The 25,236-nt window shown below is 38.5% G+C and overlaps 1 protein-coding gene across 6 annotated transcripts in view; it reads right to left on the bottom strand.

Moving 5' to 3' along the window:
• The window catches only part of slc20a2 (solute carrier family 20 member 2), a 45,827-nt gene that overhangs the window by 17,935 nt on the left and 2,656 nt on the right, over window positions 1-25,236 (bottom strand). For 4 of the 6 annotated variants that reach the window (XM_055167992.2, XM_055167989.2, XM_055167990.2 and 1 more), the window contains exons 2-7: window positions 12,959-13,506; window positions 10,551-10,691; window positions 10,109-10,194; window positions 7,270-7,366; window positions 6,909-7,028; window positions 5,819-6,031 (exon numbers count right to left, since the gene is read on the bottom strand). In XM_055167992.2, the coding sequence (XP_055023967.1) occupies window positions 5,819-6,031; window positions 6,909-7,028; window positions 7,270-7,366; window positions 10,109-10,194; window positions 10,551-10,691; window positions 12,959-13,253 (952 nt within the window). In that variant the 5' untranslated portion in view covers window positions 13,254-13,506. Of the gene's footprint in view, window positions 1-5,818; window positions 6,032-6,908; window positions 7,029-7,269; window positions 7,367-10,108; window positions 10,195-10,550; window positions 10,692-12,958; window positions 13,507-13,669; window positions 13,693-17,317; window positions 17,554-25,236 lie in introns of those variants that run through there. The other 2 variants (XM_055167991.2, XM_055167993.2) reach the window with 2 other exon arrangements.

Raw genomic sequence — 25,236 nt, 5'->3', positions numbered from 1 at the left:
CACAAAATGGCCGACCAAAAACCATTTGGTATCGTTTGACTCGCCATGCCTCACGAAATCTAACAAGACTAGTCTCATAATTTTACATTCAAATTTGCAGTAGTTATAAGCAAAAATAGACATTTTTTATATCTCGTGACCAGTAGGGGGCAGTGTGACGAAATGGTGCATGCACCCTCAGGTCATCACTGTAATGACATATAGCAAGTCTCATATTAATACGCAAAAGTTTTGCGAAGATACAGGCTCAAACACATTTTGGCGTGCTCGCACTCGCATTCTTTGATGCGTTATACAACAACGGATAGGTCTACCGAAAATCTTTTGATAACTTTTTGTCTAGAGTGTCTCTAGATGATGCATACCAAAAATCAAGCCAATCACACAAGCGCTGTAGGAGGAGTTCGAAAAAGTAGGTGTTCAATATAATTCAAAATGGCCGACAGGAAGTAGGTTTGACTCAGACATATTTGGTACAGTCGGACTCAGCATGAGCCAAGGAATCAATAGAGTGAAGTCTTTTGTCATAGTGGCAATTTAATCAAATGATATAAAGAAAGATTTAAAAAAATTTTTTTACATATCCTGACCACTAGGTGGCGCCGTCCTAAAGATTTATAGGTGCGCTCAGAACATGTCACTGATGAACCATGCCAAATTTCGTAGCGATACGCCTTTCTGTTTGTGAAATACTGAACTTAATGAGAAAATTCAAAATGGCCGACACCCAAAATGGCCGACCGAAAACCGTTTGGTATCGTTTGACTCGGCATGCCTCAAGGAATCAAACAAGACCACCTTCATGATTTTAGACTCAAGTTTGAAGTAGTTATAAGCGAAAATAAGCATTTTTTGAATCTCGTGACCACTAGGTGGCGCTGTGACGAAACGTTGCAGGCACCCTCAGGTCAAGACTGTAATGACATATACCAAGTTTCGTGTCGATACACCAAAGTGTTGCGAAGATACGGCCTCACGTCCGTTTTTGCGTGCTCGCCGCCGTATATGTTGTCACGGTATACGAGAACGCATTGGTCTATCAAAAAGCTTTTGATAACTTTTTGTCATGGGTGTCTCTAGATGCTAGATACCAAAGGACATGCAAATCGGACAAACGCTCTAGGAGGAGTTCGAAAAAGTAGGTTTTACGGAAAATTCAAAATGGCGGAAAGATGTGCATGACACAAATGACATCAATGTGTGCATTTGAATCATCATGAGCAAAGGATTCAGAGGAAACAAGAATTTAGTTTCTAGGACTCATGGGTCAGAAGTTATGAGCATGAACATAAGTGGATTTTTGGACTGTTGGTGGCGCTAGAGGGTTTGAGTCAGACACACCAAAGTTGCTATAGTAACTTCTGAGACTGTCCTCTACATGTGTGCCAAATTTCATAACTTTCCTATGCATGGTTCTATGGGCTGCCATTGACTTTCGGCGGAAGAACGAGGAAGAAAAATAATAATAATAATAATAATAAGAAAACTAACAATAACAATAGGGTTCTACGCCCCTTCGGGGCTTGACCCCTAAATATAGCTGCAAGCAGCGATACCGGGGTCAAGCCAAACATGGCAAAAAAATGATTCATACGTGATGACTGTCATGATTTAAGATCTAAGTTTGCATTAGTTTTATGAAAAAAAGCAATTTTTTCGTATCTTGAGACCACTAGGTGGCACTGTGCCGAAAGTATAGATGGTGCCTCAGGTCATGACTGTGATGACACATAACAAATTTAGTGTAAATACAATAAAGCAATATGGAGATATAGCCTTAAATGACTTGACCACTAGGGGGCACTGACCAAAAAATAAATTGTGACTTAGGTCTTGATTGTGATGACACCCACCAAATTTGGTGTAAATACAATAAAGAGATGCAGAGATATAGCCTTAAATGACTTGACCACTAGGGGGCACTGACCAAAAAATAAATTGTGACTCAGGTCTTGATTGTGATGACACCCACCAAATTTGGTGTAAATACGATAAAGAGATGCAGAGATATAGCTTCAAATCTCTTGACCACTAGGGGGCATCGGAAAGTTTACAAGTCCTCCCAGAACATGTTGCTGATGAACCATACCAAGTTTCATAACAATACGCAATTGCGTTTCTGAAATACTTGAACTTAAAGAAAAATCAAAATGGCCGACACACAAAATGGCCGACCAAAAACCATTTGGTATCGTTTGACTCGGCATGCCTCACGAACTCTAACAACACCAGTCTCATAATTTTACATTCAAGTTTGCAGTAGTTATAAGCAAAAATAGAAATTTTTTATATCTCGTGACCAGTAGGGGGCAGTGTGAGGAAATGGTGCATGCACCCTCAGGTCATCACTGTTATGACATATACCAAGTCTCATATTAATACGCAAAAGTTTTGCGAAGATACAGGCTCAAACACATTTTGGCGTGCTCGCCCTCGCATTCTTTGATGCGTGATACGACAACGGATAGGTCTACGGAAAAGCTTTTGATAACTTTTTGTCTAGAGTGTCTCTAGATGATGCCTAATAAAATTCAAGCCAATCAAAAAAGCGCTCTAGGAGGAGTTCGAAAAAGTAGGTCTTCAATATAATTCAAAATGGCCGACAGGAAGTAGGTTTGACTCAGACATATTTGGTACAGTCGGACTCAGCATGAGCCAAGGAATCAGTAGAGTGAAGTCTTATGTCATAGTGGCAATTTAATCAAATGAAATAAAGATTTTAAACAATTTATTTACATATCCTGACCACTAGGTGGCGCCGTCCTAAAGATTTATAGGTGCGCTCAGAACATGTCACTGATGAACCATGCCAAATTTCGTAGCGATACGCCATTCTGTTTGTGAAATACTGAACTTAATGAGAAAATTCAAAATGGCCGACACCCAAAATGGCCGACTGAAAACCGTTTGGTATCGTTTGACTCGGCATGCCTCAAGGAATCTAACAAGACCACCTTCATGATTTTAGACTCAAGTTTGAAGTAGTTATAAGCGAAAATAAGCATTTTTCGAATCTCGTGACCACTAGGTGGCACTGTGACGAAACGTTGCAGGCACCCTCAGGTCATGACTGTAATGACATATACCAAGTTTCGTGTCGATACAATAAAGTTTTGTGAAGATACAGCCTCACGTCCGTTTTGGCGTGCTCGTTGCCATATATGTTGTCAATTTATATGAGAACGCATTGGTCTATCAAAAAGCTTTTGATAACTTTTTGTCTGGGGTGTCTCTAGATGCTACATACCAAAGGACATGCAAATCGGACAAATGGTCTAGGAGGAGTTCGAAAAAGTAGGTTTTACGGAAAATTCAAAATGGCGGAAAGATGTGCATGACACAAATGACATCAATGTGTGCATTTGAATCAACATGAGCCAAGGATTCAGAGGAAACAAGAATTTAGTTTCTAGGACTCACGGGTCAGAAGTTGTGAGCATGAACATAAGTGGATTTTTGGACTGTTGGTGGCGCTAGAGGGTTTGAGTCAGACACACCAATGTTGCTATAGTAACTTCTGAGACTGTCCTCTACATGTGTGCCAAATTTCATAACTTTCCTATGTACGGTTCTATGGGCTGCCATTGACTTTCGGCGGAAGAACGAGGAAGAAAAATAATAATAATAATAATAAGAAAACTAACAATAACAATAGGGTTCTACGCCCCTTCGGGGCTTGACCCCTAATAAATATAGCTGCAAGCAGCGATACCGGGGTCAAGCCAAACATGGCAAAAAATGATTCATACATGATGACTGTCATGATTTAAGATCTAAGTTTGCATTAGTTTTATGAAAAAATAGCAATTTTTCGTATCTTGAGACCACTAGGTGGCGCTGTGCCGAAACAATAGATGGTGCCTCAGGTCATGACTGTGATGACACATACCAAATTTAGTGTAAATACGATAAAGCGATAAGGAGATATAGCCTTAAATGACTTGACCACTAGGGGGCACTGACCAAACAATAAATTGTGACTCAGGTCTTGATTGTGATGACTCCCACCAAATTTGGTGTAAATACGTTAAAGAGATGCAGAGATATAGCTTCAAATCTCTTGACCACTAGGGGGCGCCAAAAAGTTTACAAGTCCTCCCAGAACATGTTGTTGATTAACCATACCAAGTTTCATAACAATACGCAATTGCGTTTATGAAATACTTGAACTTAAAGAAAAAAAATTAAAATGGCCGACACACAAAATGGCCGACCAAAAACCATTTGGTATCGTTTGACTCGGCATGCCTCACGAAATCTAACAAGACCAGTCTCATAATTTTACATTCAAGTTTGCAGTAGTTATAAGCGAAAATGTACATTTTTTATATCTCGTGACCAATAGGGGGCAGTGTGATGAAATGGTGCTTGCACCCTCAGGTCATCACTGTTATGACATATACCAAGTCTCATATCAATACGCAAAAGTTTTGCGAAGATACAGGCTCAAACACATTTTGGCGTGCTCGCCCTCGCATTCTTTGATGCGTTATACGACAACGGATAGGTCTACCGAAAAGCTTTTGATAACTTTTTGTCTGGAGTGTCTCTAGATGATGCGTACCAAAAATCAAGCCAGTCAAACAAGCGCTCTAGGAGGAGTTCGAAAAAGTAAGTGTTCAATATAATTCAAAATGGCCGACAGGAAGTAGGTTTGACTCTAACATATTTGGTACAGTCGGACTCGGCACGAGCCAAGAAATCATTAGAGTAAAGTCTCATGTCAGTGTGGCAAATAAATCAAATGATATAAAGATTTTCAACAATTTCTTAACATATCCTGACCACTAGGTGGCGCCGTCCTAAAGATGTATAGGTGCGCTCAGAACATGTCACTGATGAACCATGGCAAATTTCGTAGCGATACGCCATTCTGTTTGTGAAATACTGAACTTAATGAGAAAATTCAAAATGGCCGATACCCAAAATGGCCGACCGAAAACCGTTTGGTATCGTTTGACTCGACATGCCTCAAGGAATCTAACAAGACCACCTTTATGATTTTATACTCAAGTTTGAAGTAGTTATAAGCGAAAATAAGCATTTTTCGAATCTCGTGACCACTAGGTGGCGCTGTGACGAAACGTTGCAGGCACCCTCAGTTCAAGACTGTAATGACATATACCAAGTTTCGTGTTGATACACCAAAGTGTTGCGAAGATACGGCCTCACGTCCGTTTTGGCGTGCTCGCCGCCGTATATGTTGTCACGGTATACGAGAACGCATTGGTCTATCAAAAAGCTTTTGATAACTTTTTGTCAGGGGTGTCTCTAGATGCTAGATACCAAAGGACATGCAAATCGGACAAACGCTCTAGGAGGAGTTCGAAAAAGTAGGTTTTACGGAAAATTCAAAATGGCGGAAAGATGTGCATGACACAAATGACATCAATGTGTGCATTTGAATCATCATGAACCAAGGATTCAGATGAAACAAGAATTTAGTTTCTAGGACTCACAGGTCAGAAGTTATGAGCATGAACATAAGTGGATTTTTGGACTGTTGGTGGCGCTAGAGGGTTTGAGTCAGACACACCAAAGTTGCTATAGTAACTTCTGAGACTGTCCTCTACATGTGTGCCAAATTACATAACTTTCCTACGTACGGTTCTATGGGCTGCCATTGACTTCAATGGCGGAAGAACTAGGATGAATAATAATAAGAAAACTAACAGAAACAATAGGTGTCTACGCCACTTCGTGGCTTGACCCCTAATAAACATTTTAAAAACTAAAAATGGCAAGACACCAACTTGAAGTTCCATTTTCAGAACTGCAACAAAGTTAACCATTAAAAAGATAAACGTGTTTAACTTACCATACACCCTGCCATTGGGCAGAACAGTTCCTCCATTAGCAAGGCTGTTTAGCTCCCCTGTGGACTCTTCTGTCAGGGACAGAGCAGCATCATTGCTGCTGCTTTTGGCACCTGGAAGCTCTTTAAAAACAGGAGCCTCTTCTTCTTCCTCCGGGATTTTATCTAAACTCTCATCAGAGATGCGAGACAGAGCATGCTCTTTCTTCAGCTGACCTGTTTGGGCAAAGAAGCAGAACGATATTGAAAAGTCATGGATGACATATTACAGATATCGGCGTTCACAGCAAAGGTCACTGGTTCCATCCCAGGGTACATACACATTGATAAAATGTATAGTTTTAATGCAATGCAAGTCACTTTGGATAAAAGCATCTGCCAAATGCATAAAATGTCAGTGCATAATAAAAAGTGAAAGCATTTACATTATTACCAACAGAAAATCAAGCACATATCATCATTAACAGAAACCGTGATGTCTCACAAATCTTGCTACTATGAAATAAGCACTTAATCTGAAAACAAATGAAATAAGGCTGCTGCACGGTTGTGCATGAAACTAAAAGTCTGATGATTTGTGAATGTAAATCAGCTTGTAAACTTTTTTCATTGAGACATTTCCACTAAATCAAAACACCTGTGTTACTTGCACGCTGTGTAACCTTGTACTGATAACTACATAGACCGCACATAGTCCGTGTGACTAGTTTCAACACTGTGATGTTCTCAAATAAACAGCTATAGTTTATTTGTTTTTCATTGCTCTCAATGTTGGCCCTTTAAACCAAAGCCGGCAAAAAATGTTTTTACGTCACAGAACACCCCAGCGGAGCAAGCAGATGTTAGGCAAATCCTTCCCCTCCTGTGCTAGTGCTGATACCTCATACAGAGTCAAAGCTAGATTAGAAATACCAGCTGATTTAATAGCCAGATGTCACCACGATCAAAATCACACAATCAGGTGAATAGGAGAATGATAACAATAGATTTCTAACTGTGCAGAATATTAAAGAAAAAGAAACTTGAGGACAAACAGTAAAAACACACAAACATCAAGCCAGGAGTCTGCAGGAGGTAACAGGACAGTACGTACTTGCTATTTTTCTTTTCAACCAGGGGCAAACAAAAATCCAGACCAGACCGGCACATACCAGCGCTCCAGCCAACGTAATGAGGGCGATAGCCCAGACGGGGAGCATCGACAAGCCCAGTACTGCACAAAAAAACACATATAAGAGTGTGTGAGACAGTCAAAGACAGAAGCACACTTTTTAATAAGTGTTAAAAGAAATCATGTGGATTTATCTTGAAGAGAACTGTTATTTGATGTGGCAAGCTATTTCAAAAACAATGTTGGCCTGCTTATACTGGGATTCAATGCCACTTATTTAATGACAACAAACAAATTCAGATCAAAGATTTCCTTGGATCGCTTTATGATAGAAGTAGCTTACAAGGAGCTCCAGTGTACATAATTGAGAAGGTGTTGATTCCAATGGTTGAGGCATAGAAGAGGGGCAAAGCACGGAGACCATTGGGAACAGGGTCCTCCTGTAACAAAGAGAGGCATAAACAATGAGTTTTTAACATGTTGATGGCACCCATCGACTTCCATAGGTTTTTGTTTTCCTACAATGGAAGTCAATAGGTAACGTCAACTGTGTGCTTACCATCATTAATAAAAATATCTTCTTTTGTGTTAAGCAAAATAAAGAATCTCAGATGTGAGGGTGAGTAAATGATGACAAAATTTTCATTATTGGGTGAACTTCCTTCAAATGGTTAAAGGATAGTCAATTTTCTTAAAAAAAATCAGATAATTTACTCACCACCATGTCATCCAAAATGTTGTCTTTCCTTGTTCAGTCGAGAAGAAATTTTGTTTTTTGAGGAAAACATTCCAGGATTTTTCCAAATTTTAATGGACTTTAATGGACCCCAACATGAAACAGTTTTAATGCAGTTTAAAATTGCAGTTTCAAATGACTCTAAACAATCCCAAACAAGACATAAGAGTCTTATCTAGCGAAACGATTGTCAATTTTGGCAAGAAAAATTAAAAATATGCACTTTTAAACCACAACTTCTTGCCTTCATCCGGTCCTGTGACGCGCCAGCGCGACTTCACATAATCACGTCAAGAGATCACGGATGACGTATCAAAACTACGTTGTTGTATGTTGAATGATACTAATTAATGTCTTTGTGTCACTTCATTGTTTAAAATTGTTTCATATATGTAACACGTGACCTTTCCCACAGCATTACGCAATTACGTGAGGTCGCGCTGGCTCGTCACACAGCCGGAGGAAGACGAGAAGTTGTGGGTCAAAAGTAGAGTTGTCAAACGATTAATCGTGATTAATCGCATACAAAATAAAATTTTGCATTTGCATAATATATGTGTGTGTACTGTGTGTAATTATTATGTACATCTAAATACACACACATACATGTATAAATGTAAGAAAAAATTATTATATAGTATTTTTTAATTTATTTATATTAAATATATATTTAAACGTAATTGTATCTTAAATTTATTCATGGATGTGTGTGTATGTATATATTCATAAAAATTACACACCGTACACACACACACACACATATGGGTGATTCTCACGAAACCATTTAAACACCACGGCACTAATGATTTTAGCTTTAAAATGTGTAATATAGTAACATTAAAAAGCATCAGAATTAACACAATACTGTGTTCTACCTTGCACAATGTGTGATTTCAACATAAGAATTTATAATTGGAAATTTTATCTCATTTTCTGCTGAAATTCTCATTACCGCAATGTGTCCGGCTGTGTTTGAACATGCGTTATGTTGTAATTTAATCAAATTAACACAAAAATATTAAGAAAAAAATTAATGGATGTTTTGCTAGACTACTTTAGATGACAGAAGAAATATTTACTGAATATTCATGTATAATAATAATGAAGAAAAATTAGGAAAATGATGTGTCCATGCCTGATGTTCTCATCCTCCGCAACACTTTTTGAGAACAGTTTAAGCACACATACAGAATTTGAATAAAGTTTGATTTTGAGTGACCAAGCACATGGACCAGTTACTTCAAGATGGCTACCAGGTAAGATAATTTTTTTACAGTTAATTTGAAATATTGTCTTGTCAGAATGCTTACACGACATTTTGATTATCATTACCGCAACAGATGCTTATTAAATGTTAATTTAATTAATAGAAGCATAATACTTTGATTTTAAATGCATGTGCAGAATCTCCAAATTATGTTCTTTCAGGTTTGTCATGTCATTTTGAAAATATGTCAGTGTTGATGTTTTCTGACTGATGCGGTAATGAGATTTTTTAGGACTAATTTTTTTAATTATGTTACAAAAAGTGTTAAATGATAAGTAAAAGTTTTTAAATTAATGTTCCCATTTACTCAGTCCAGACTTTGTTTTTCAATGTCTGGTGGGAAAAAAAGTAAACTTAAGCAATTTTTACATTTTCATGCTTGACATTTTTAAAACCAAGTTTTCGTGAGAATCACCCATATATACACACACAAACTTTTATTCTGTAAACAATCAACCCGCGATCAATCGTTTGACAGCCCTAGTGCATATTTTTCATTTTTCTTGCAAAAAATGACAATCGTTTTCCCTAGACAAGACCCCTATGCCTCGCTTGGGATCGTTTAGATTCCTTTGAAACTGCAATTTTTAACTGCATTAAAACTGTTCAGTGTTGGGGTCCATTACAGCCCATTAAAATGAGAAAAATCCTAAAAGATAATTTCTTCTCGACTGAACAAAGAAAGACATCAACATTTTGGATGACATGGTGGTGAGTAAATTATCTGGATTTTTTTTTTGCGGCGGAGGTGACGGTAACTGTTGTCGGTAGTTTTTACAGCAGAAATGCCTACACCAGAGAGACGTCTGAAAGGTTGACTGTAAAACAGTCACAGTACCATCACAGATGCTGTATTAAAGCAATTCAAACAGCCTCTGGCATGGTTTTGTCAAAATAGCTTAATGCACGTTAAAAGGTAAATATAATGAAAACGTGAGATCCTAAATGCACTGGTGATGGACTGCTCCATATAACATTATAGACCGGCTAAAGGCCTCTAATGCACTTTTAATAGGTTTATATTGGGGTCTGAGGCATAGAGCAAAGCGCTTAGACCGATCTGAACACTTTGATCTTTCTTTTCTGTCTTAAGTCAAAATCAGTTTAAAAAATATTAAAAATGACTAATCATTACAGGAAAGTGATGCAAGACAGCTGACCAATGGCTTTAAGACTCACCTTGTAAAGAATGAAATATCTGATGACGAAGAAGAGCAAGCCAGACATAATACCAGACAGCAGAGGGGATATGAACCACGATGAAACTACATCAAATAAACAGCAATTACCAAATCAATAGGGTGCCAACGTAATGACGCATTTCTGTAGCTACAGGGGAAAAGGCCAATCGGCGACATTAAACAAATGATACATCTTGGTTGCAAGACCATTTACAAAAATTAGATAATGACTTTCCATAGTGAAAGCATATAATCTTACAGAATTACAAAACGTACAAGGCATAAAAAGCTATGAATAATATGAATCAAATTACCAAAAAACAGCCAATACAAGGTTGATCCTAAAATCAAGCATTTTAACTTGCCTGGGAAGATTTCATGTTCTCCAGTCTGCATGAAATCACATAAATTATGATAATAAATAATGTAACAGACTTTACCGATTTTAACCAGCTGCATCCACTGCACTCCCTTAGTGCCAATAGCAACCATTGAGAAGCCAATAGTAGATCCCACAATGCAATGAGTTCCAGAAATGGGCAACCTTAAAAATGAGGCAATGAGCTGCCAAACCGCAGACCCTGAAAGAAAAAGTCAGTATGAGTGGGAAGTGGAGCAAAAAACAACCATATGTTTTCTTTCCTTTTGTCCTCATTATATTCTCTAGTCTAGATGTTATTCAAACAGTATAACACTGTAGATCCCATCTGCACTTATCTACGAGTCACGATGATAAGCTAATCGCTGTGTATTTAATAAATAGAGTCAACTAATTTGTGTAGATTTGTTAAGAAGTAGTTGTTCTTTCATCAGTATGCTGTACTTTTTGGCCATCTTGCATTGTTATTTGGAAACAACATACTTTTAAAGAAATGTTTAATCAGGGATTTGTTTCAACATCCACTTTCATAAAAAATCCTGGTAATTTTCTCACCCCCATGCCATCCAAAAGGTCGATGTCCCTCTCTGTTCAGTCGAGAAGACTTTTTTTTTTGAGGAAAACATTTCAGGTTTACAGTTTCAATGCAGTTCAAAATCGCAGCTTCAACACAGCCCCAAAAGGCTCCAAACGATCCCAAACGAGGCACAAGGGTCTCATCTAGGGAAACAATTGTAATTTTCGGGAAAAAAAAGAAAAAATATGGACTAAACCACAACTTCTCGTCTTGCACTAGCCGCGCGACGCGCCAGTGCGACATTACGTATTTGGTAAGCACGTCGAAAGGTCACGCATGATATATACAAATGTGGCGAAAGAGGACCTTTCTGACGTTGTTGTATGTGGAATGATACTAATTAATGTCTTTGTATCAGTTTATTGTTTAAAATGGTCCGCAAGTGTACGTTTTACGTATGTGCAATGCGTAGGGTCGCGTTGGTGCGCCGCACGGCCAGTGCAAGACGAGAAGTTAGACAAGACCCTTATGCCTCGTCTGGGATGGTTTAGAGCCCTTTGAAGCGGCGTTGAAACTGCAATTTTAAACTGCATAGAAACTGTGAACTTTTGGGGTCCATTAAAGTCTATTAAATTGAGAAAAATCATGGAATATTTTCCTAAAAAAAAACTTTATTTCTTCTCGACTAAAGAAATAAAGACATAAACAACCTGGACGACATAGGGATGAGCAAACCACCAGGACTTTATTTTCATGAAGTGGAATATTCCTTTAACTAGCCATCTAAAGCCACCCCCACTTAGTCAATTTTAAAGTAATTTTGCACATCCCAGTTCACTTTTATGTCGACCAGACGATACTATATAGACATAATACAACATAACATTACATAACCTTCAAAATTCATTACTCATTAGACTCAGTACTCAGTAAAGTTTGGTCTAATCATTTAACTTCTTGGTAACACTTTACAGTAAGGTTGTATTAGTAAACATAAGTAAATGCATTAACTAACATGAAAAAACAATGAACAATATAGCTTTTCAGCATATATTAATGTTGTTACTGTTAGTAAATGTCAATACAGTTATTCATGTTAATTCAAGGTGCATTATGTAAGGAATAATTGACAACAGGCCGTTGAATTATAAGAAAATAATGCACACCCAAGGTGGTGATGCATCTTGGGTAATGTACACCACAGTTATGCATTATTTTCGTATAATTCAAAGGACCAGAGTTTATTATTCCGCTTTTCCACAGTTAGCAAAAACACTGCTCTGGTGCCTATTTTTAAGACATTTTAAAGGTTAGGTGTGTGGTTACTGAAAAATAATCAACACCCATGGAACATTTCTCAACCAATCAGAATTAAGCATTCAACAGCCCCGTGGTACAATTCATGTTAACAGTTACTTGATTTTATAAATGTAACTAACATGAAACAAGAGTAAAAAATGCTGTAGAAGTATTGTTATTCATTGTTAGTTCATGTTACCTAACGCATTGACTCCTTGTTAACAAATGTAACTTCATGGCAAAGTGTTACCAACTTCTCTTCTACATTATAACTTTACATCCTAACATTGTTTGTGGGTTTACACCAGATGTGAGTTCAACGATTTGCGCAAGTACATTACCTACAAAGTCAATGCAAAGACGCAATCAGACGCGTCCTCGCGTGGGGTGATGCGGATGACGCGATACGGGGGGCGTGTTTGCCGTGAAAACACGCGCTATTCACCTCAAACGCGTCTTCGCCCAATTTGAAAATATTCAACTCGATTTTGATGTAAACCCACAGTTACACTCATTACAACTTGCTCCATAGCTAACATGATTTCAGAATCTGTCCACCACACAGTGGATAAACAAATCCTTTGGAAAGCTTCACTATCATTAATCTTCAAAATGATATGTTGAGGTTTCTCCTTAAATGAGTCATTACTCACCGACCATGGCGCTGACCTCTCCCGCCATCAGAACTGGCGCAGTGTCGTTGTACAAACTGACATCTATAATTCCCTTCCGTATGGTTTCCCCGACCTTGGCACCGAGGAGAATGGAGCCCAGCGTCTCAAATATGGAAGCCAGGATGCAGGCCTGACGCAACGTAACCACCCCTGACCCGACCGCCGTGCCAAACGAGTTCGCCACGTCATTGGCCCCCACCGAAAAGGCCAGGATGAAAGCGATAATGAAACCAATCACGACCATCCACAGGTACCCTTCCATCTCCACATCCATTTTGGCTTTTTTTCGTCCAAAGCTTTCCAAAGAATCCCAAACAAACAACTACAAAAAAATGAATTAAGGAGCAACTTTCCTTTTCTCGCTTTTCTTTCTACTTCCCCAGGTATAAAGAGTTATTGGGGGAGAGGCGCACTGCTAACTAAGCCGTTTAACCTCAGTTTGTGGAGTGCTGAGCAGTGTAGGCAGGAGAGAGCATTCCATTGTTTAGCCCTCTTAGTGTCCTGTCCAGCGAGAAGCCTTCAGCTGTCTAAACAAGAGAGAGAAGGGAATGATTACACAGCGTACGCATTTTCTTTTATACAATACAAAAAGCAGCCAAAAAGACATAGACAGGTGGTGGTGAGAGGACACTTAAAATATGAAAGAATTGAAAAACTCCAAAACACTTATAATAAGAAAAACAGCATTACATAAACCACCACACGGACACAGACCACCCTACGACAACAAAACCAGCATGTACAGGTGTGAAGAGGACACAATGTGACTAACAGAGTGTACATCCACAGCAGATTGTTGCAGTGCGGTCAGCATCGGAAAACAATCGTTCCTGCTTCACACCTCCTCTCGGCTTCTTGGCTGCGTTTCAGGTTCGAGTCTCCCACCGAGCCGCGCTCTAGCTTCACTGTGAAACACTGCAGAGCCGCAGTATTTAATACCTTCCTTCTTTGCCCAGACTAAGATTCTTAGTGGGTCAAATTCACTGGAAATCAGTCTGTAAATGGGCCACAATGTGCTTGCTGAAATCTGATAATAACAGTGCTGTTTATCGAAATGACTGATCCCGTACCGCAGGGAGGACAGTTTGGTATTTAGAGCTTCAGTTGACTGCTGAGGACCGCACGGATTTGAATCAATTACGGACTGAGATACGGACTAGATAAAGCATATACAGCAAATCTCCAACGCATCAACCGCAAAACTCTTGCTAATGTCTCCACAGAGTACAGTAGCATAAGGTATAAGTACATTTGGAAAAACTGCACATTCTTTAACTTCACTAAGCCTTTTGTTTTAAGGGAATTAAATGTAAACAGTGGGAAAGCCAGACTAATACATTCTCAGAGTATTTACTGACTTTGTGCAGGTGTCATGTGAGCAACAACACTTCATGTATCAACATCACATGGTTGTTGACTTTGTCACAAAAAATGTCTGGTACTGTATAAGGGGTGACAACAAAAAAAGGTGAAAAATGTCACAGTAAAGTGTAAATTTGTTAATTCTATTAGAAACTGTTTTAGATTACTTTGTACTAACAGCATAAACACTGTGGCCTTTGTGATGTTATCAAGATCATTGGATAAACCAGTGGAGTACCTTTTGGGGCAAGACTGACTGTCTAACCAATAGCAAAGAGGCTGGAAACCTGTTTGACAACAATATATTAGAGCACAAAAGAGATCTCAAAGTAGCATCACAGAGATGTAGCATTCTTGACATATAAACGTATCATGCATACCAAGTAGCAGATCTGTATTTTATAACCTTTTTCACTTCAAGGCCCCTTAGTTGCCCACAACAATTTTTATAGGCCCCCACTGACAACTTTTTTCCAAATAAAATTAATTTAAGCTTGGAATGACTAGACAGTAGGGATGCGAAATAATTTACATGCGATATCATTAGGGCTGTGTATCGCCAACAATTTCCCAATACGATACATATCCCGATAAAAGGCAGAGGTATGATGCGCATCACGGTACAAGGCTGTTTTGAATTACAATTTTGTTCAAAATTAAGTAACATTAATATTACTATTATTATTATTATATATTTATTGTACATTGAATAAGCAGTGTTGTAACAGTTGCCATTCATTTATTAGCTTTTGGGGTAACTGGTAGAAATAACCTAACCCTAACCCCAAGTCAGACTTAATAGCCTACTATTTAATAGAAATCAGATTATTAATGTGACAGCTATAGTTTGAAGTAGCTCATAAATTGAAGTGGCTAATAAAGCCCTTTGCAGTACTATAAGCTAAAGCCCGGGATACACTGCACAATTATTGGCTGTCCCAGACGAAAGATTACTATCGTGAAACAATCGTCACAATTTCTGCGATCGTGGCTCTTCATCGGTGGTCCTATGTCGTACAATGAGAGAGGTTCAAAGACGGCCGTTTTCCCGGTCTTGCGTCCAAAGATAGCCTACGTTAGTTTTCTGACAGTGTCAGAAATTCGGCATGATCACCACCCAGTGTGTTTGGTGCTACGACCTGCGCGCCGGTATTTGTTTACCACGAGCGCATGCTGGTGACGTTGCGCAACGTGCGATGCAGCCGCCGAAGCTTCCGTGTCATCATCATACAATCTACATGCCTCTCGTACCCGAGTTTAAACGATAAATGTCGCACAGTGTGATAAGGTAATGATCTTATAGGAGGGCAAAAATCGTGCAGTGTAATCCGGGCTTAACATATCTGTGCTTTCATACTAAACTTAAATATGTATGCATGTAAGAGGGCGAGTGAGAGAGAGTATGCGGTGCGCAAGTTGTGCAGACGTGTGCACCAGCGAGACGGACACAGAAAGTGAAAGTATATCCCGCTACTCTACGTACTCCACGAGTCACATGCATCCTTTCCATATGGATCATAGATCAGCAGCGATTTGTCACGCTATTTTTAAAAGTGCATCCGAATCGATACGGAAGATGTTGTATTGATGTGTGCGTCGTCAGGCGTTCAGGACGATGTATCGTCGTATCGATTTTTTTAAACACAATACTAGATTTCATGCACATCTCGTCAGTAAAGCCGGTTCCTTGATTAGTAGTAAATCGCCATCACCTGCTATTCAGATGGAGCAGCATTTACTACACAAAGCTGTAGTTCACTGACAAGCTGGGCCATATCGCATACATATCACAGATGATACGTCTACGATAATTAAAGCAAAATTGCCAAGGGTAATTACGGAACCGGCTTCACTGACGAGATTCGCAATGAGAATCCCATGCAAATTATCACGCATCCCTACTAGACTGATGTATATTCGCTAAAAAAAAAATTAAGAAACATCTAGACTTTTTGCTTGTTTTAGCTTATTTTAATGCTTGTTTTGTCCAATTTTTAATAATCTTAGTGGACCCCGGCCCCCTGGTTGGGAAACACTGTTTTATAATGATCATGTTCTTATGTAATGCACGGACCAATATAACCTTTACAACATATTTCAAAAAACTCGTGCAAAGCCGAAACAGTGATACCGCCATGTGACATCAGGACAAGGTGATAAGTCGACATAATTTGGATGAAATTGGATGCTTCTGCTACTGTGATATTTGAGGTCTATTGGTTTTTGGCCTTTAGCTCTTTTGCAATCTGTGTTGATGATTCATTTGCTGACAGCTCCTGTCAAAACCTATTTTTCATACTATAATTTCCAAAATGATTCCAAAATGCTCCTTCGCCTATTCAGAGGGTTTAACAAAGGGTTAAAAATTATTATTTACAGATCTGCATATATGTAATATGGTTAGACTGCTAATAACATGAGACAACCAAGGTTACTGTCAATGTCCAAATCAGTTTCAAAAATCTTGACGTACTTACATTCATTTGCGTATTTATATAGACCCACAAATTAAGCATCAACTAATAGTTTTCCATTTATCTTGTTACAGTAGAGGTAACACATACATCTCCACAAATAAAGACAGCAGACCATTCAAACAGCCACCCACCAAAGCTTTTATAAAAATACCATCAAATTCAATTTACGAGACTGTGGGATGTTCCTAGAGTAACATTACAAGAAGCAACAAGCATTTAGAAGAAAAAGATGACAATAATAACCAACTAGAAAATTACAAGCATTCAGCTAGCAATTTTGTTTTTTAAGGGCTGCAAGAAAGACATTTTATTTAAACGTCATAAAAACCTGCTAGTTTTTACAACGTATTCCTCTTGACACCGGCATGCCCTGTCCTACATATGAGGTACATACACAACCTGTTGCATTAGAGACACGACACGAGAAAAAAGCTCAGGGTGTTGATAAACTGCAACGGTGATGACTGCGGCATCCTAAACACTAATCAAGTGTACTCACCTTCAGGCTACGCAGCATTTAGATTTTTCCAATTTTTGGATAGTGGGGTAGAAAATGGATTAAAAATGAGAGATGGACAGATTAAACATGAAGGATCATGAATAAATGATGTACAAAATGCACTGATGTGTTGACTTATGACGGTGAGAGAGATGATAAAACTGGCCAATGAATGCAGAGGAAGAACATAGTGGGAAAAAAATCATAAAGGATTGTTAGGTGGAAAGTCAAATGGGTTGCAGAATAACAGCAGCGTGATTCTCACTGAAAAAGCTGTTACTGCAGTCTAGACTGCTCTCTTAAAGAGAGCCAGCAGCATCACAAGAGAGTCGGCCAATCAAGCACACTCTGAATGGCAGCAAAAGGTCTGATTGGCTGATGCCGCATGGGGAAGGAGTGACGAATGCGGTCGAGCCAATGAGAGGAAAGAACATGGCTGGGGGGAGGGTGATTTCATTCTGACAGCCAGGAAAAGGCATTGAGTCAGACCAAGGACATTCAACATTGTATACACAACAGGGCTGGCACCATTATATCTGCATTATGTCTCACTAAAGGCATTTAGTACAAGATAAAAGCAAAAACAAGAGAGTAATATAATTTTTAAAATGAAAGCAACTCTGAAAGAAAAAAATTGTTTAGTGTGGGAGAGGAAAATATAATAATATTTTTTAAACACCAGATAACAGAAGGTCTGAACCAAAATAAACCTGACAGAGGCAATGAATTGAGAAAACAAACTGTATTTTACATTATTTTTTAATTTAAGAAAAAATAATGTATGTGTGTTTTCCCTTTTACAACTATTTTTATCCTTGTATCACTGTTATAAAAAAAAAAAAAATCACAATATACGACCCATTGCACTGTAAAAAAATGCTATGGTAAAACCTGTTTATTGCCGATAAAAAAACTTTGACATTTATGGATAGAAATAGTGCTGCCTCATAATTAGTCGCGATTAATTGTTTGCAGAATAAAAGTTTTTGTTTACATAATATATGTGTGTGTACTGTGTATAATAATTAGGTATATATAAATACACACACATACATGTATAATTTTAAGAAAAAAATTATATTTATATAATAAATATTTATATTTATATATAATTTATATTATATATAAATATTTATTTATTTAATATAAATATAATTTATATATTATATAAAATCTTAAAATTATACGTCTGTGTGTGTATTTATATACCTAATTATTATACACAGTACACCCACAAATACTATGCAAACAAAAACTTTTATTCTGTAAATGACTAGCTGCGACTAATCATGAGGCAGCACTAGTTAGAAACTGTAATAGACTTTATATTACATTTCATTTTACAGTAAAAAGTAAAAATTTACGTTTTTTGAAAGTAAAATCTGAATGACCATATATTTTATGGTAAAAATGTGAAATGTACAACACTTTGCTGTAATAAAAAAGAAAATACAACTGTATTTTTTGCAATTTTTACCTGCAAAGTTGTTTACTTTTTTTACAGTGATTTTCTGGCAACCGCAGCTGCTAGTTTTTACGTCAAAAACTACAGATTTGTTTATAGTGTACAAATACTAAAACTTTGCCATATCAGTACTGAAGAATGAACATGTTGACAGTAATATGCTAATATCCTGATCAGAGAACAATGGAATTACATTTCATTTCAAAATCCATTACAGTAATAAAGATTTTCTTTCTTATAGCCTTTCTTTCTTTCATTGGAACAATAAGTGCTTTCAGCGTGATGATATCATTATCATGTGCCCCTATTTCACAACCCACCTCTCCTGTTTCAAACAAAACACAACAGCCAGAACACGAAGAGCGACGAAGCCCCTCCAGCACATCACAGAGCGTCCCACGCCACTGACACTTGAGGGACATCTGTAGTCCCCGAACCGATCAAACCAGCCTCAGGTCGTGCATCACTCCAGCTCAAAATAGCCAAGAACCAATCAGTCATCGTCTGCTGAAGCTGTAGCTACTGCTGAAGCTGTAGCTATAGGTGAAAACTGCAGATTTTGAAACTCTATCTCCAATGATGAGAGTCGACAAAAGGGGTGACAGCCCGTCAGACACTGTCATAAGCAATTCTGAGACTCATTTCTCTCACATGTACACAGCCCTGACTCAGACCAAGCGCGGTACCGGCAGAACGTCATGCGTTGTTACAGCGATTTTATTAACTTGTCCTGTGGCACCGTGGTGATAAAAACAAGTCTGTTCATGAATCGGGATTCACGGGAGATAATATATGGGTGGTTTGTGAAGGTAAATCTGTAAACAAACAAAGGATGCGCACAGCATGTAATTTAACGTTGACTCTTTTGTTGAGAACAGTGTAGCACACAAACTGAAAAACCACAGAGTACATCACATCATAGGTGTGTTTTTACAGTTTTGTCTGTCTCTATTATCTGTCTGTTTACAACATCTCGAGGGACTTTAAAACAAAAGGGCAGCCTGATATTGCCTGGGGATGAAACGATTTGTTGCCTTGATACATCCATTAAAAAAAGAATATGACTTGCAACTACATTCGTCAGTTATCAATTTAGGATGCTTAAATGTATGTAAAGCACAAATAAATGTGAATAACATTAAACATTAAAGAGTATGTATACTTAGTTTTAAATAAATGAGGTTACATGTTTGCTCTTAGACAGGCATGCAAGCCAGTCTCTTAATTATTCATCCATTTTGAGGCTTCCCAACATCTCGTGTGGTTTCTTTCTGCCTTAGGATGACCACCGATTACCATAACATGTGCAAATAACAGCTCATTCACAACAACAAGTCTCAAGCCGAGCATGCTCATACCACTAAAAACAGCCAGAAGACATCTAGTTGATTTTTAGTACTAGTAACTAGAAACCACATTAAATGCATCTAATGTCTTCACTTTGCACGATCAATAGCACTTCGCAAATAAATCCTAAAAACATGAAGGATCCTGTTGTTTTTCTAAGGTTTGTTTCAGGGCATTTTGGGGAAATTAACCTGCTCAAAAACTTAGACACATTAGAGTCATCGCCATTGGGCATGCGCACGGGTTTGCATGTGGGTGTGGTGGGGGGGCTCTGCAGCCCCCGTAACGTGCAAAATAAACTTGGTGCATACATGTACGAAACGTTTCTACAAACACTACTCTATATACAATTTTTTACATATATTTTTCTTGATTGCATCCACGTGACTTTTTATTAATGAATTAAATGTTTTTAACAGATACCTTTAACAGGATTAGCAGGTAGCTAGCAGGTTGCTCAAACAACATATCACCATAACTTACTTTAAATTTGCAAGAAAATAACTATAGAGTAATAATAACAGGCTTAAATAAACCCAAAACACAAGTCCACATTTCTCACAGAGACACCTTTTATCAACTAGCTATCCTCCAGACAGTGACGGACCATTTTGACCGTGTGGCGCGCATGCACCCTCGCATTGTGAAACGCTTCCGTGCTATTCTCCGAAATGTTTTATCAACTGCCTAGTTATCCTCCAGACAGTGATCGACCACGTCTTTTTGTCATTTCGGCCGTGTTGTGCTGACGGTGTGAGGTGCGTCCACGATTTTCCCCGAGATGCACTTGACGGCCTTTTGTATTGCGTTTTTTTTTTTTGGACGACCTAGTTAAGGCAGTAGGGTTTCTTAGCTTAGGCGGGCCGCCTGAACTACAAAGTGCTGCGGGAAACCTGACTGTCACTAAATTTGGTAAAGATTATGCAAAGACACTGGTGATGCTAAATTGCAAAGAGCAATTTAGCTGTAAGTTTGGTAATGGGGTCTGATCACATTTATGTGGCTATTATAAGTCACAGTCAAAGGGCCACCAGCTGGGATGTCACAACAGAGTTTTAAAAAGTCCACTTACCTAAAGAGCATAAGTCGCTTAAACCTTGGTCAGAACCATTTGGATACATACTTCTTTCTTTATACAATACTGTTTTTTAAGAATTTTTTTACTCCAAAGTGCTATAAATTGACATAATTCACTTCTGAACTAATTTGAAAACTAATTGATTGTAGTTATATTTCGCTTACGTTTTCAGTCTGCGAAGTTTATCACAAGTAGTCTATGTCAATGAATATCCCAAAATAGCCCAGAATAAAGCATATTATACTTCCTATACACCCCCCAACAGAGACATTATTGGTTTCAAATGTCTGTCAATAGCTGTTCTTGCACTGATAGCAGGGTGCTCACTTCCTAAGCGTTAGCCTGACCCTGGGGTGCTGGAAATAGTCGTGACACATGAGGCCGTAGAGAAAAAAAGAGCAACCAGCTGTCCACATATATATATACATATTGTATCATCAACCATAAAACTTACAAAACGCTTCAAAGGATTATCAACAAGAACAAACTGCACAAAGACACCCTCTTGTGTTTAAAGTATCACTCCTGCGCTAGTCTGCCAGGCAGTAATTTGATATTTTTAGATGGGCACTTTGTGGTCTCTACGGTGTGTTAGTGTGAATAATGAGGGCTTTGATGGACGCTTACGGAAAATATTATTTTAGAGATTCCTGTTCACATTTCCCAGCCTGAATGAGTTGCAACGTTGAGGTGTTACGCTGTTAAATGTCATTCAACCACACAGCTCTCAGCGGGACAAATGTCCTAATAAGACCTGTGAATGGTTAAGCAATGCCAATGAAGAAACCTTGTGCTACTAATGTACCAATTAATGTACCATTAAAAGAAATTACTTGATGCATTCCTTATTAAAACAGGAAGTTGGGCGGGATACATCAAAGGGTTTGATCAATTGCCTTACATGGAGTTCATTCAGTATAAGCTTTATTTATGTTTAAGTGTTCCTGTAATTTAATTGGTAGAGAATTGCATAAGCTATGTTAAGGTCATCATGGGTTTTATCCCCAGCGTACATGGATACTGATAAAATGTACACCTTGTGACGCACTGGAAATCGCTATGGAGAGAAGCATCGGCTAAATGTGTTCATGTAAATGTAATGTAAGATCCTTAAAGAACTTAAACAATTTGCTGGTTATAACATTTTAACATTTTTGTCTTAGGCCTTGTCCACACGTACACGGGTATTGTCAAAACCGTTCCTTCTTCTATGCGATTTGACCATTCGTCCACATCCAAACACAGTTTCAGGTGACTGAAAACGAACTTTTATGAAAACTTCTGCTAGGATGAAGTTTTTTCAGAAACACCGGTTGCAGCCTTCTCGTGTAGCTGGTGAAAACAGAGTTTTTGGCTTGTGACGTTGTTGTTGTTTGTGCCGAGGCGAGACTCTGCAATGACTTCTGATAGGTCAACATGGCTTTACGATGAGGGATATATTGGCATCTGCTGGTTTGGCATGCTCTTGACAGCGCTTAAAGGTCACGTCAGTCGCTAGCTAATAGAGGGTATGCACATGACCTCACCGTCGGCGAGAGGGACTGCGGTTACGGCCACTGAGTGGCAAAAGACAGAGCGGAAGCATTTGAGTACCGTGTGAAATCAGCAAAAACACGAGGAAAACGCGTCTAAATGAGAACCAGCTGTTGTGCCGTGGACTGTACTGGCAGATGAGCAGGATTTCGGAGCTGTCGTTTTACAGACTGCCAAAAAACACCAAAAGGAGAAATAAATAGATTGTTCATGCCAACGTCCACAGACCTCAGGTCGGTTGATAAGTTGCTAGGGTCACTATCAAGCAGAGGTTTTACTTGCTATTTGTATTTTATCCATGTTTTTCTTTGGAAAACATACATTACAAAGCATATTATCATATTTTTATGCCAATGCATACCCTCTATCTAATGGCAAGCTAAACTGCCTGCTATCGAATCACAACACACTAAACCAGCTACACAATCAGAACTCGATACGTATTTCTGAAGGAGGGACTTCACAGAACAAGGAACACATCTGCACTTTTTGAGGACAGTGAAAACAGAAAAATACCACGTTTTTTACACGTGAAACATGAACACATGTTATATTGCACATTGTAAACACAATCAAAGCTTCAAAAACACATAAAGAACAGGACCTTTCATACTACGATTTTTTTTTACTAAGGAGGGGAAAACTTTGTTTATAAAAACTTACATATCCTAAAATACATAAGTGACCTTTGTTTCGCCTCAAAATGCACACGAGTAATGTTTTTAGTAAGGCATGTTTGTTAAAACTAGTTATATTTTCTAATTAAACTGAGGCCTAGTCCTGGTTTAAGATAATCCCTGTCTGGGAAACCGCCCCTTAGTGTACTAAATAACCTATCTTTATACATTATTCTATATGCCAACAGAAATTACAATTACAACTATGATAACACTGCTTACAGATAGGGATGCACGATATATCGGCGACATATCGTTATCGGCCGATAACTGCTTATTTTTTATATTATCGGTTATCGGTCTGATAGCAAAATTAGGCCGATAAATGAAAGCCGATAAATGATGGATTATTTTGGTTTGTTGAACCACTTCACTTGCTCATTGCTGGCCATGTGGAGTTTTGATTGGTGCTTTCTGTGACATAGCACGAAGATGAAACGTGTTGCGGGCTTAAGAAGAGTATGCTAGTCTAGCGCAAAGACAAGATGTCCGCGGTCTGCAAGTTTTTCATTGTGAAAATAATATGAATATTTATCGGCCTATAGATATCGGTTATCGCCCCCCAAATACTAAGAGTTATCGGTTATCGGCATCGGCCAAAATTTCCATATCGGTGCATCCCTACTTACAGACCTACATTGTATCCAAGCTGTTGTGAGAGGCAGAATGGTTTAAATTCATGAGGATTTAATGAGGACAGATGAGTGATAGTTGCGGACTATGAACTGACAGGTCAGAGATTCTTGTCCACGGTCCCAGTGTGTGAGCACAGTGTCACAATGTCATCTGGGACCAGTGCCACTTGCAGAGGGGTGACATCCAGACAACAAACAGACAAAAAAGAACCTAACAAACAAACCCACTCAACCTCTTTATACACATTATAGTCCATACGCACAAACAATCCAGAACTTTGTTTCATGTCTAGAACTAAGACATGCAAAATCATCTGCTCATCCTCAATTTCTTTAGGTATAAACATCGGTTTTGTGGAGAATTACTGCAGAGTCCATGACCAAGTTTACTGGACCGCATAATTAAAAATACTCAAAAGTCTAAACAAGAGGCGCAGTGAAAAAAACATCATGTGCATTTCAGGCATTTCATTTTATGTTTACAACAATCTAACTCTTAACACCACTTAACCTGGTCATAAACCATGCCATGGTCACTAACTTAAGTGTTTATTTAAAAACACATTCATATTGGTGATAGCTCGGAGACGAGCAAATTGTAAACTCAGCCTGTTCTAGTACGCAAAGCCATAACATCACATGTTACTTGTTTACATTTTAAAAACTACACTATTTTAGAAAAAATTAAGCAGTACGATCACCTCCCCTCCTCCTGGTTATGTCATTTCTCTGTAAAGTAAATTATTGCTTTGAGGTGAGCCACAAGGAATGCAGACTCCACCTAATGTCCCTAACCTGTTCATCTCCACAAAACCATCATGTCCTCTCACAAAAGAGAATTACCCATTGTGTTTAAAAGAGCACCTCCCAAGCAGTTCCTCAGTTATATCAATGACCTATTGTTCCTATAGTGATGCCATGGGTTTTTCAAATGGGCATCATGCCCTGCTTTGAGATACCAACTAAAAAGCCAAATGTTGTCGGGGATACACACAAGGCTGTGTTGTGAGTACCGGCATTCAAAGCTCGGAGGGAGCGTATGGAAAGTATTGTGAGAATACCAACAGGGAGCATGGTAGATGGGTATTCACACGCTGTATCGTGGAAACTCTGCCACATCTCTTAATTAAAAGTATAACTCACTGTACACGTCCTGATCCAAGAGTTTCCTGAACGCCACAGAC

This window comes from Misgurnus anguillicaudatus, chromosome 5 (genome assembly GCF_027580225.2).
Source record: "Misgurnus anguillicaudatus chromosome 5, ASM2758022v2, whole genome shotgun sequence".
NCBI lineage: Eukaryota > Metazoa > Chordata > Actinopteri > Cypriniformes > Cobitidae > Misgurnus > Misgurnus anguillicaudatus.
This window is presented reverse-complemented; position numbering and strand designations above follow the sequence as displayed.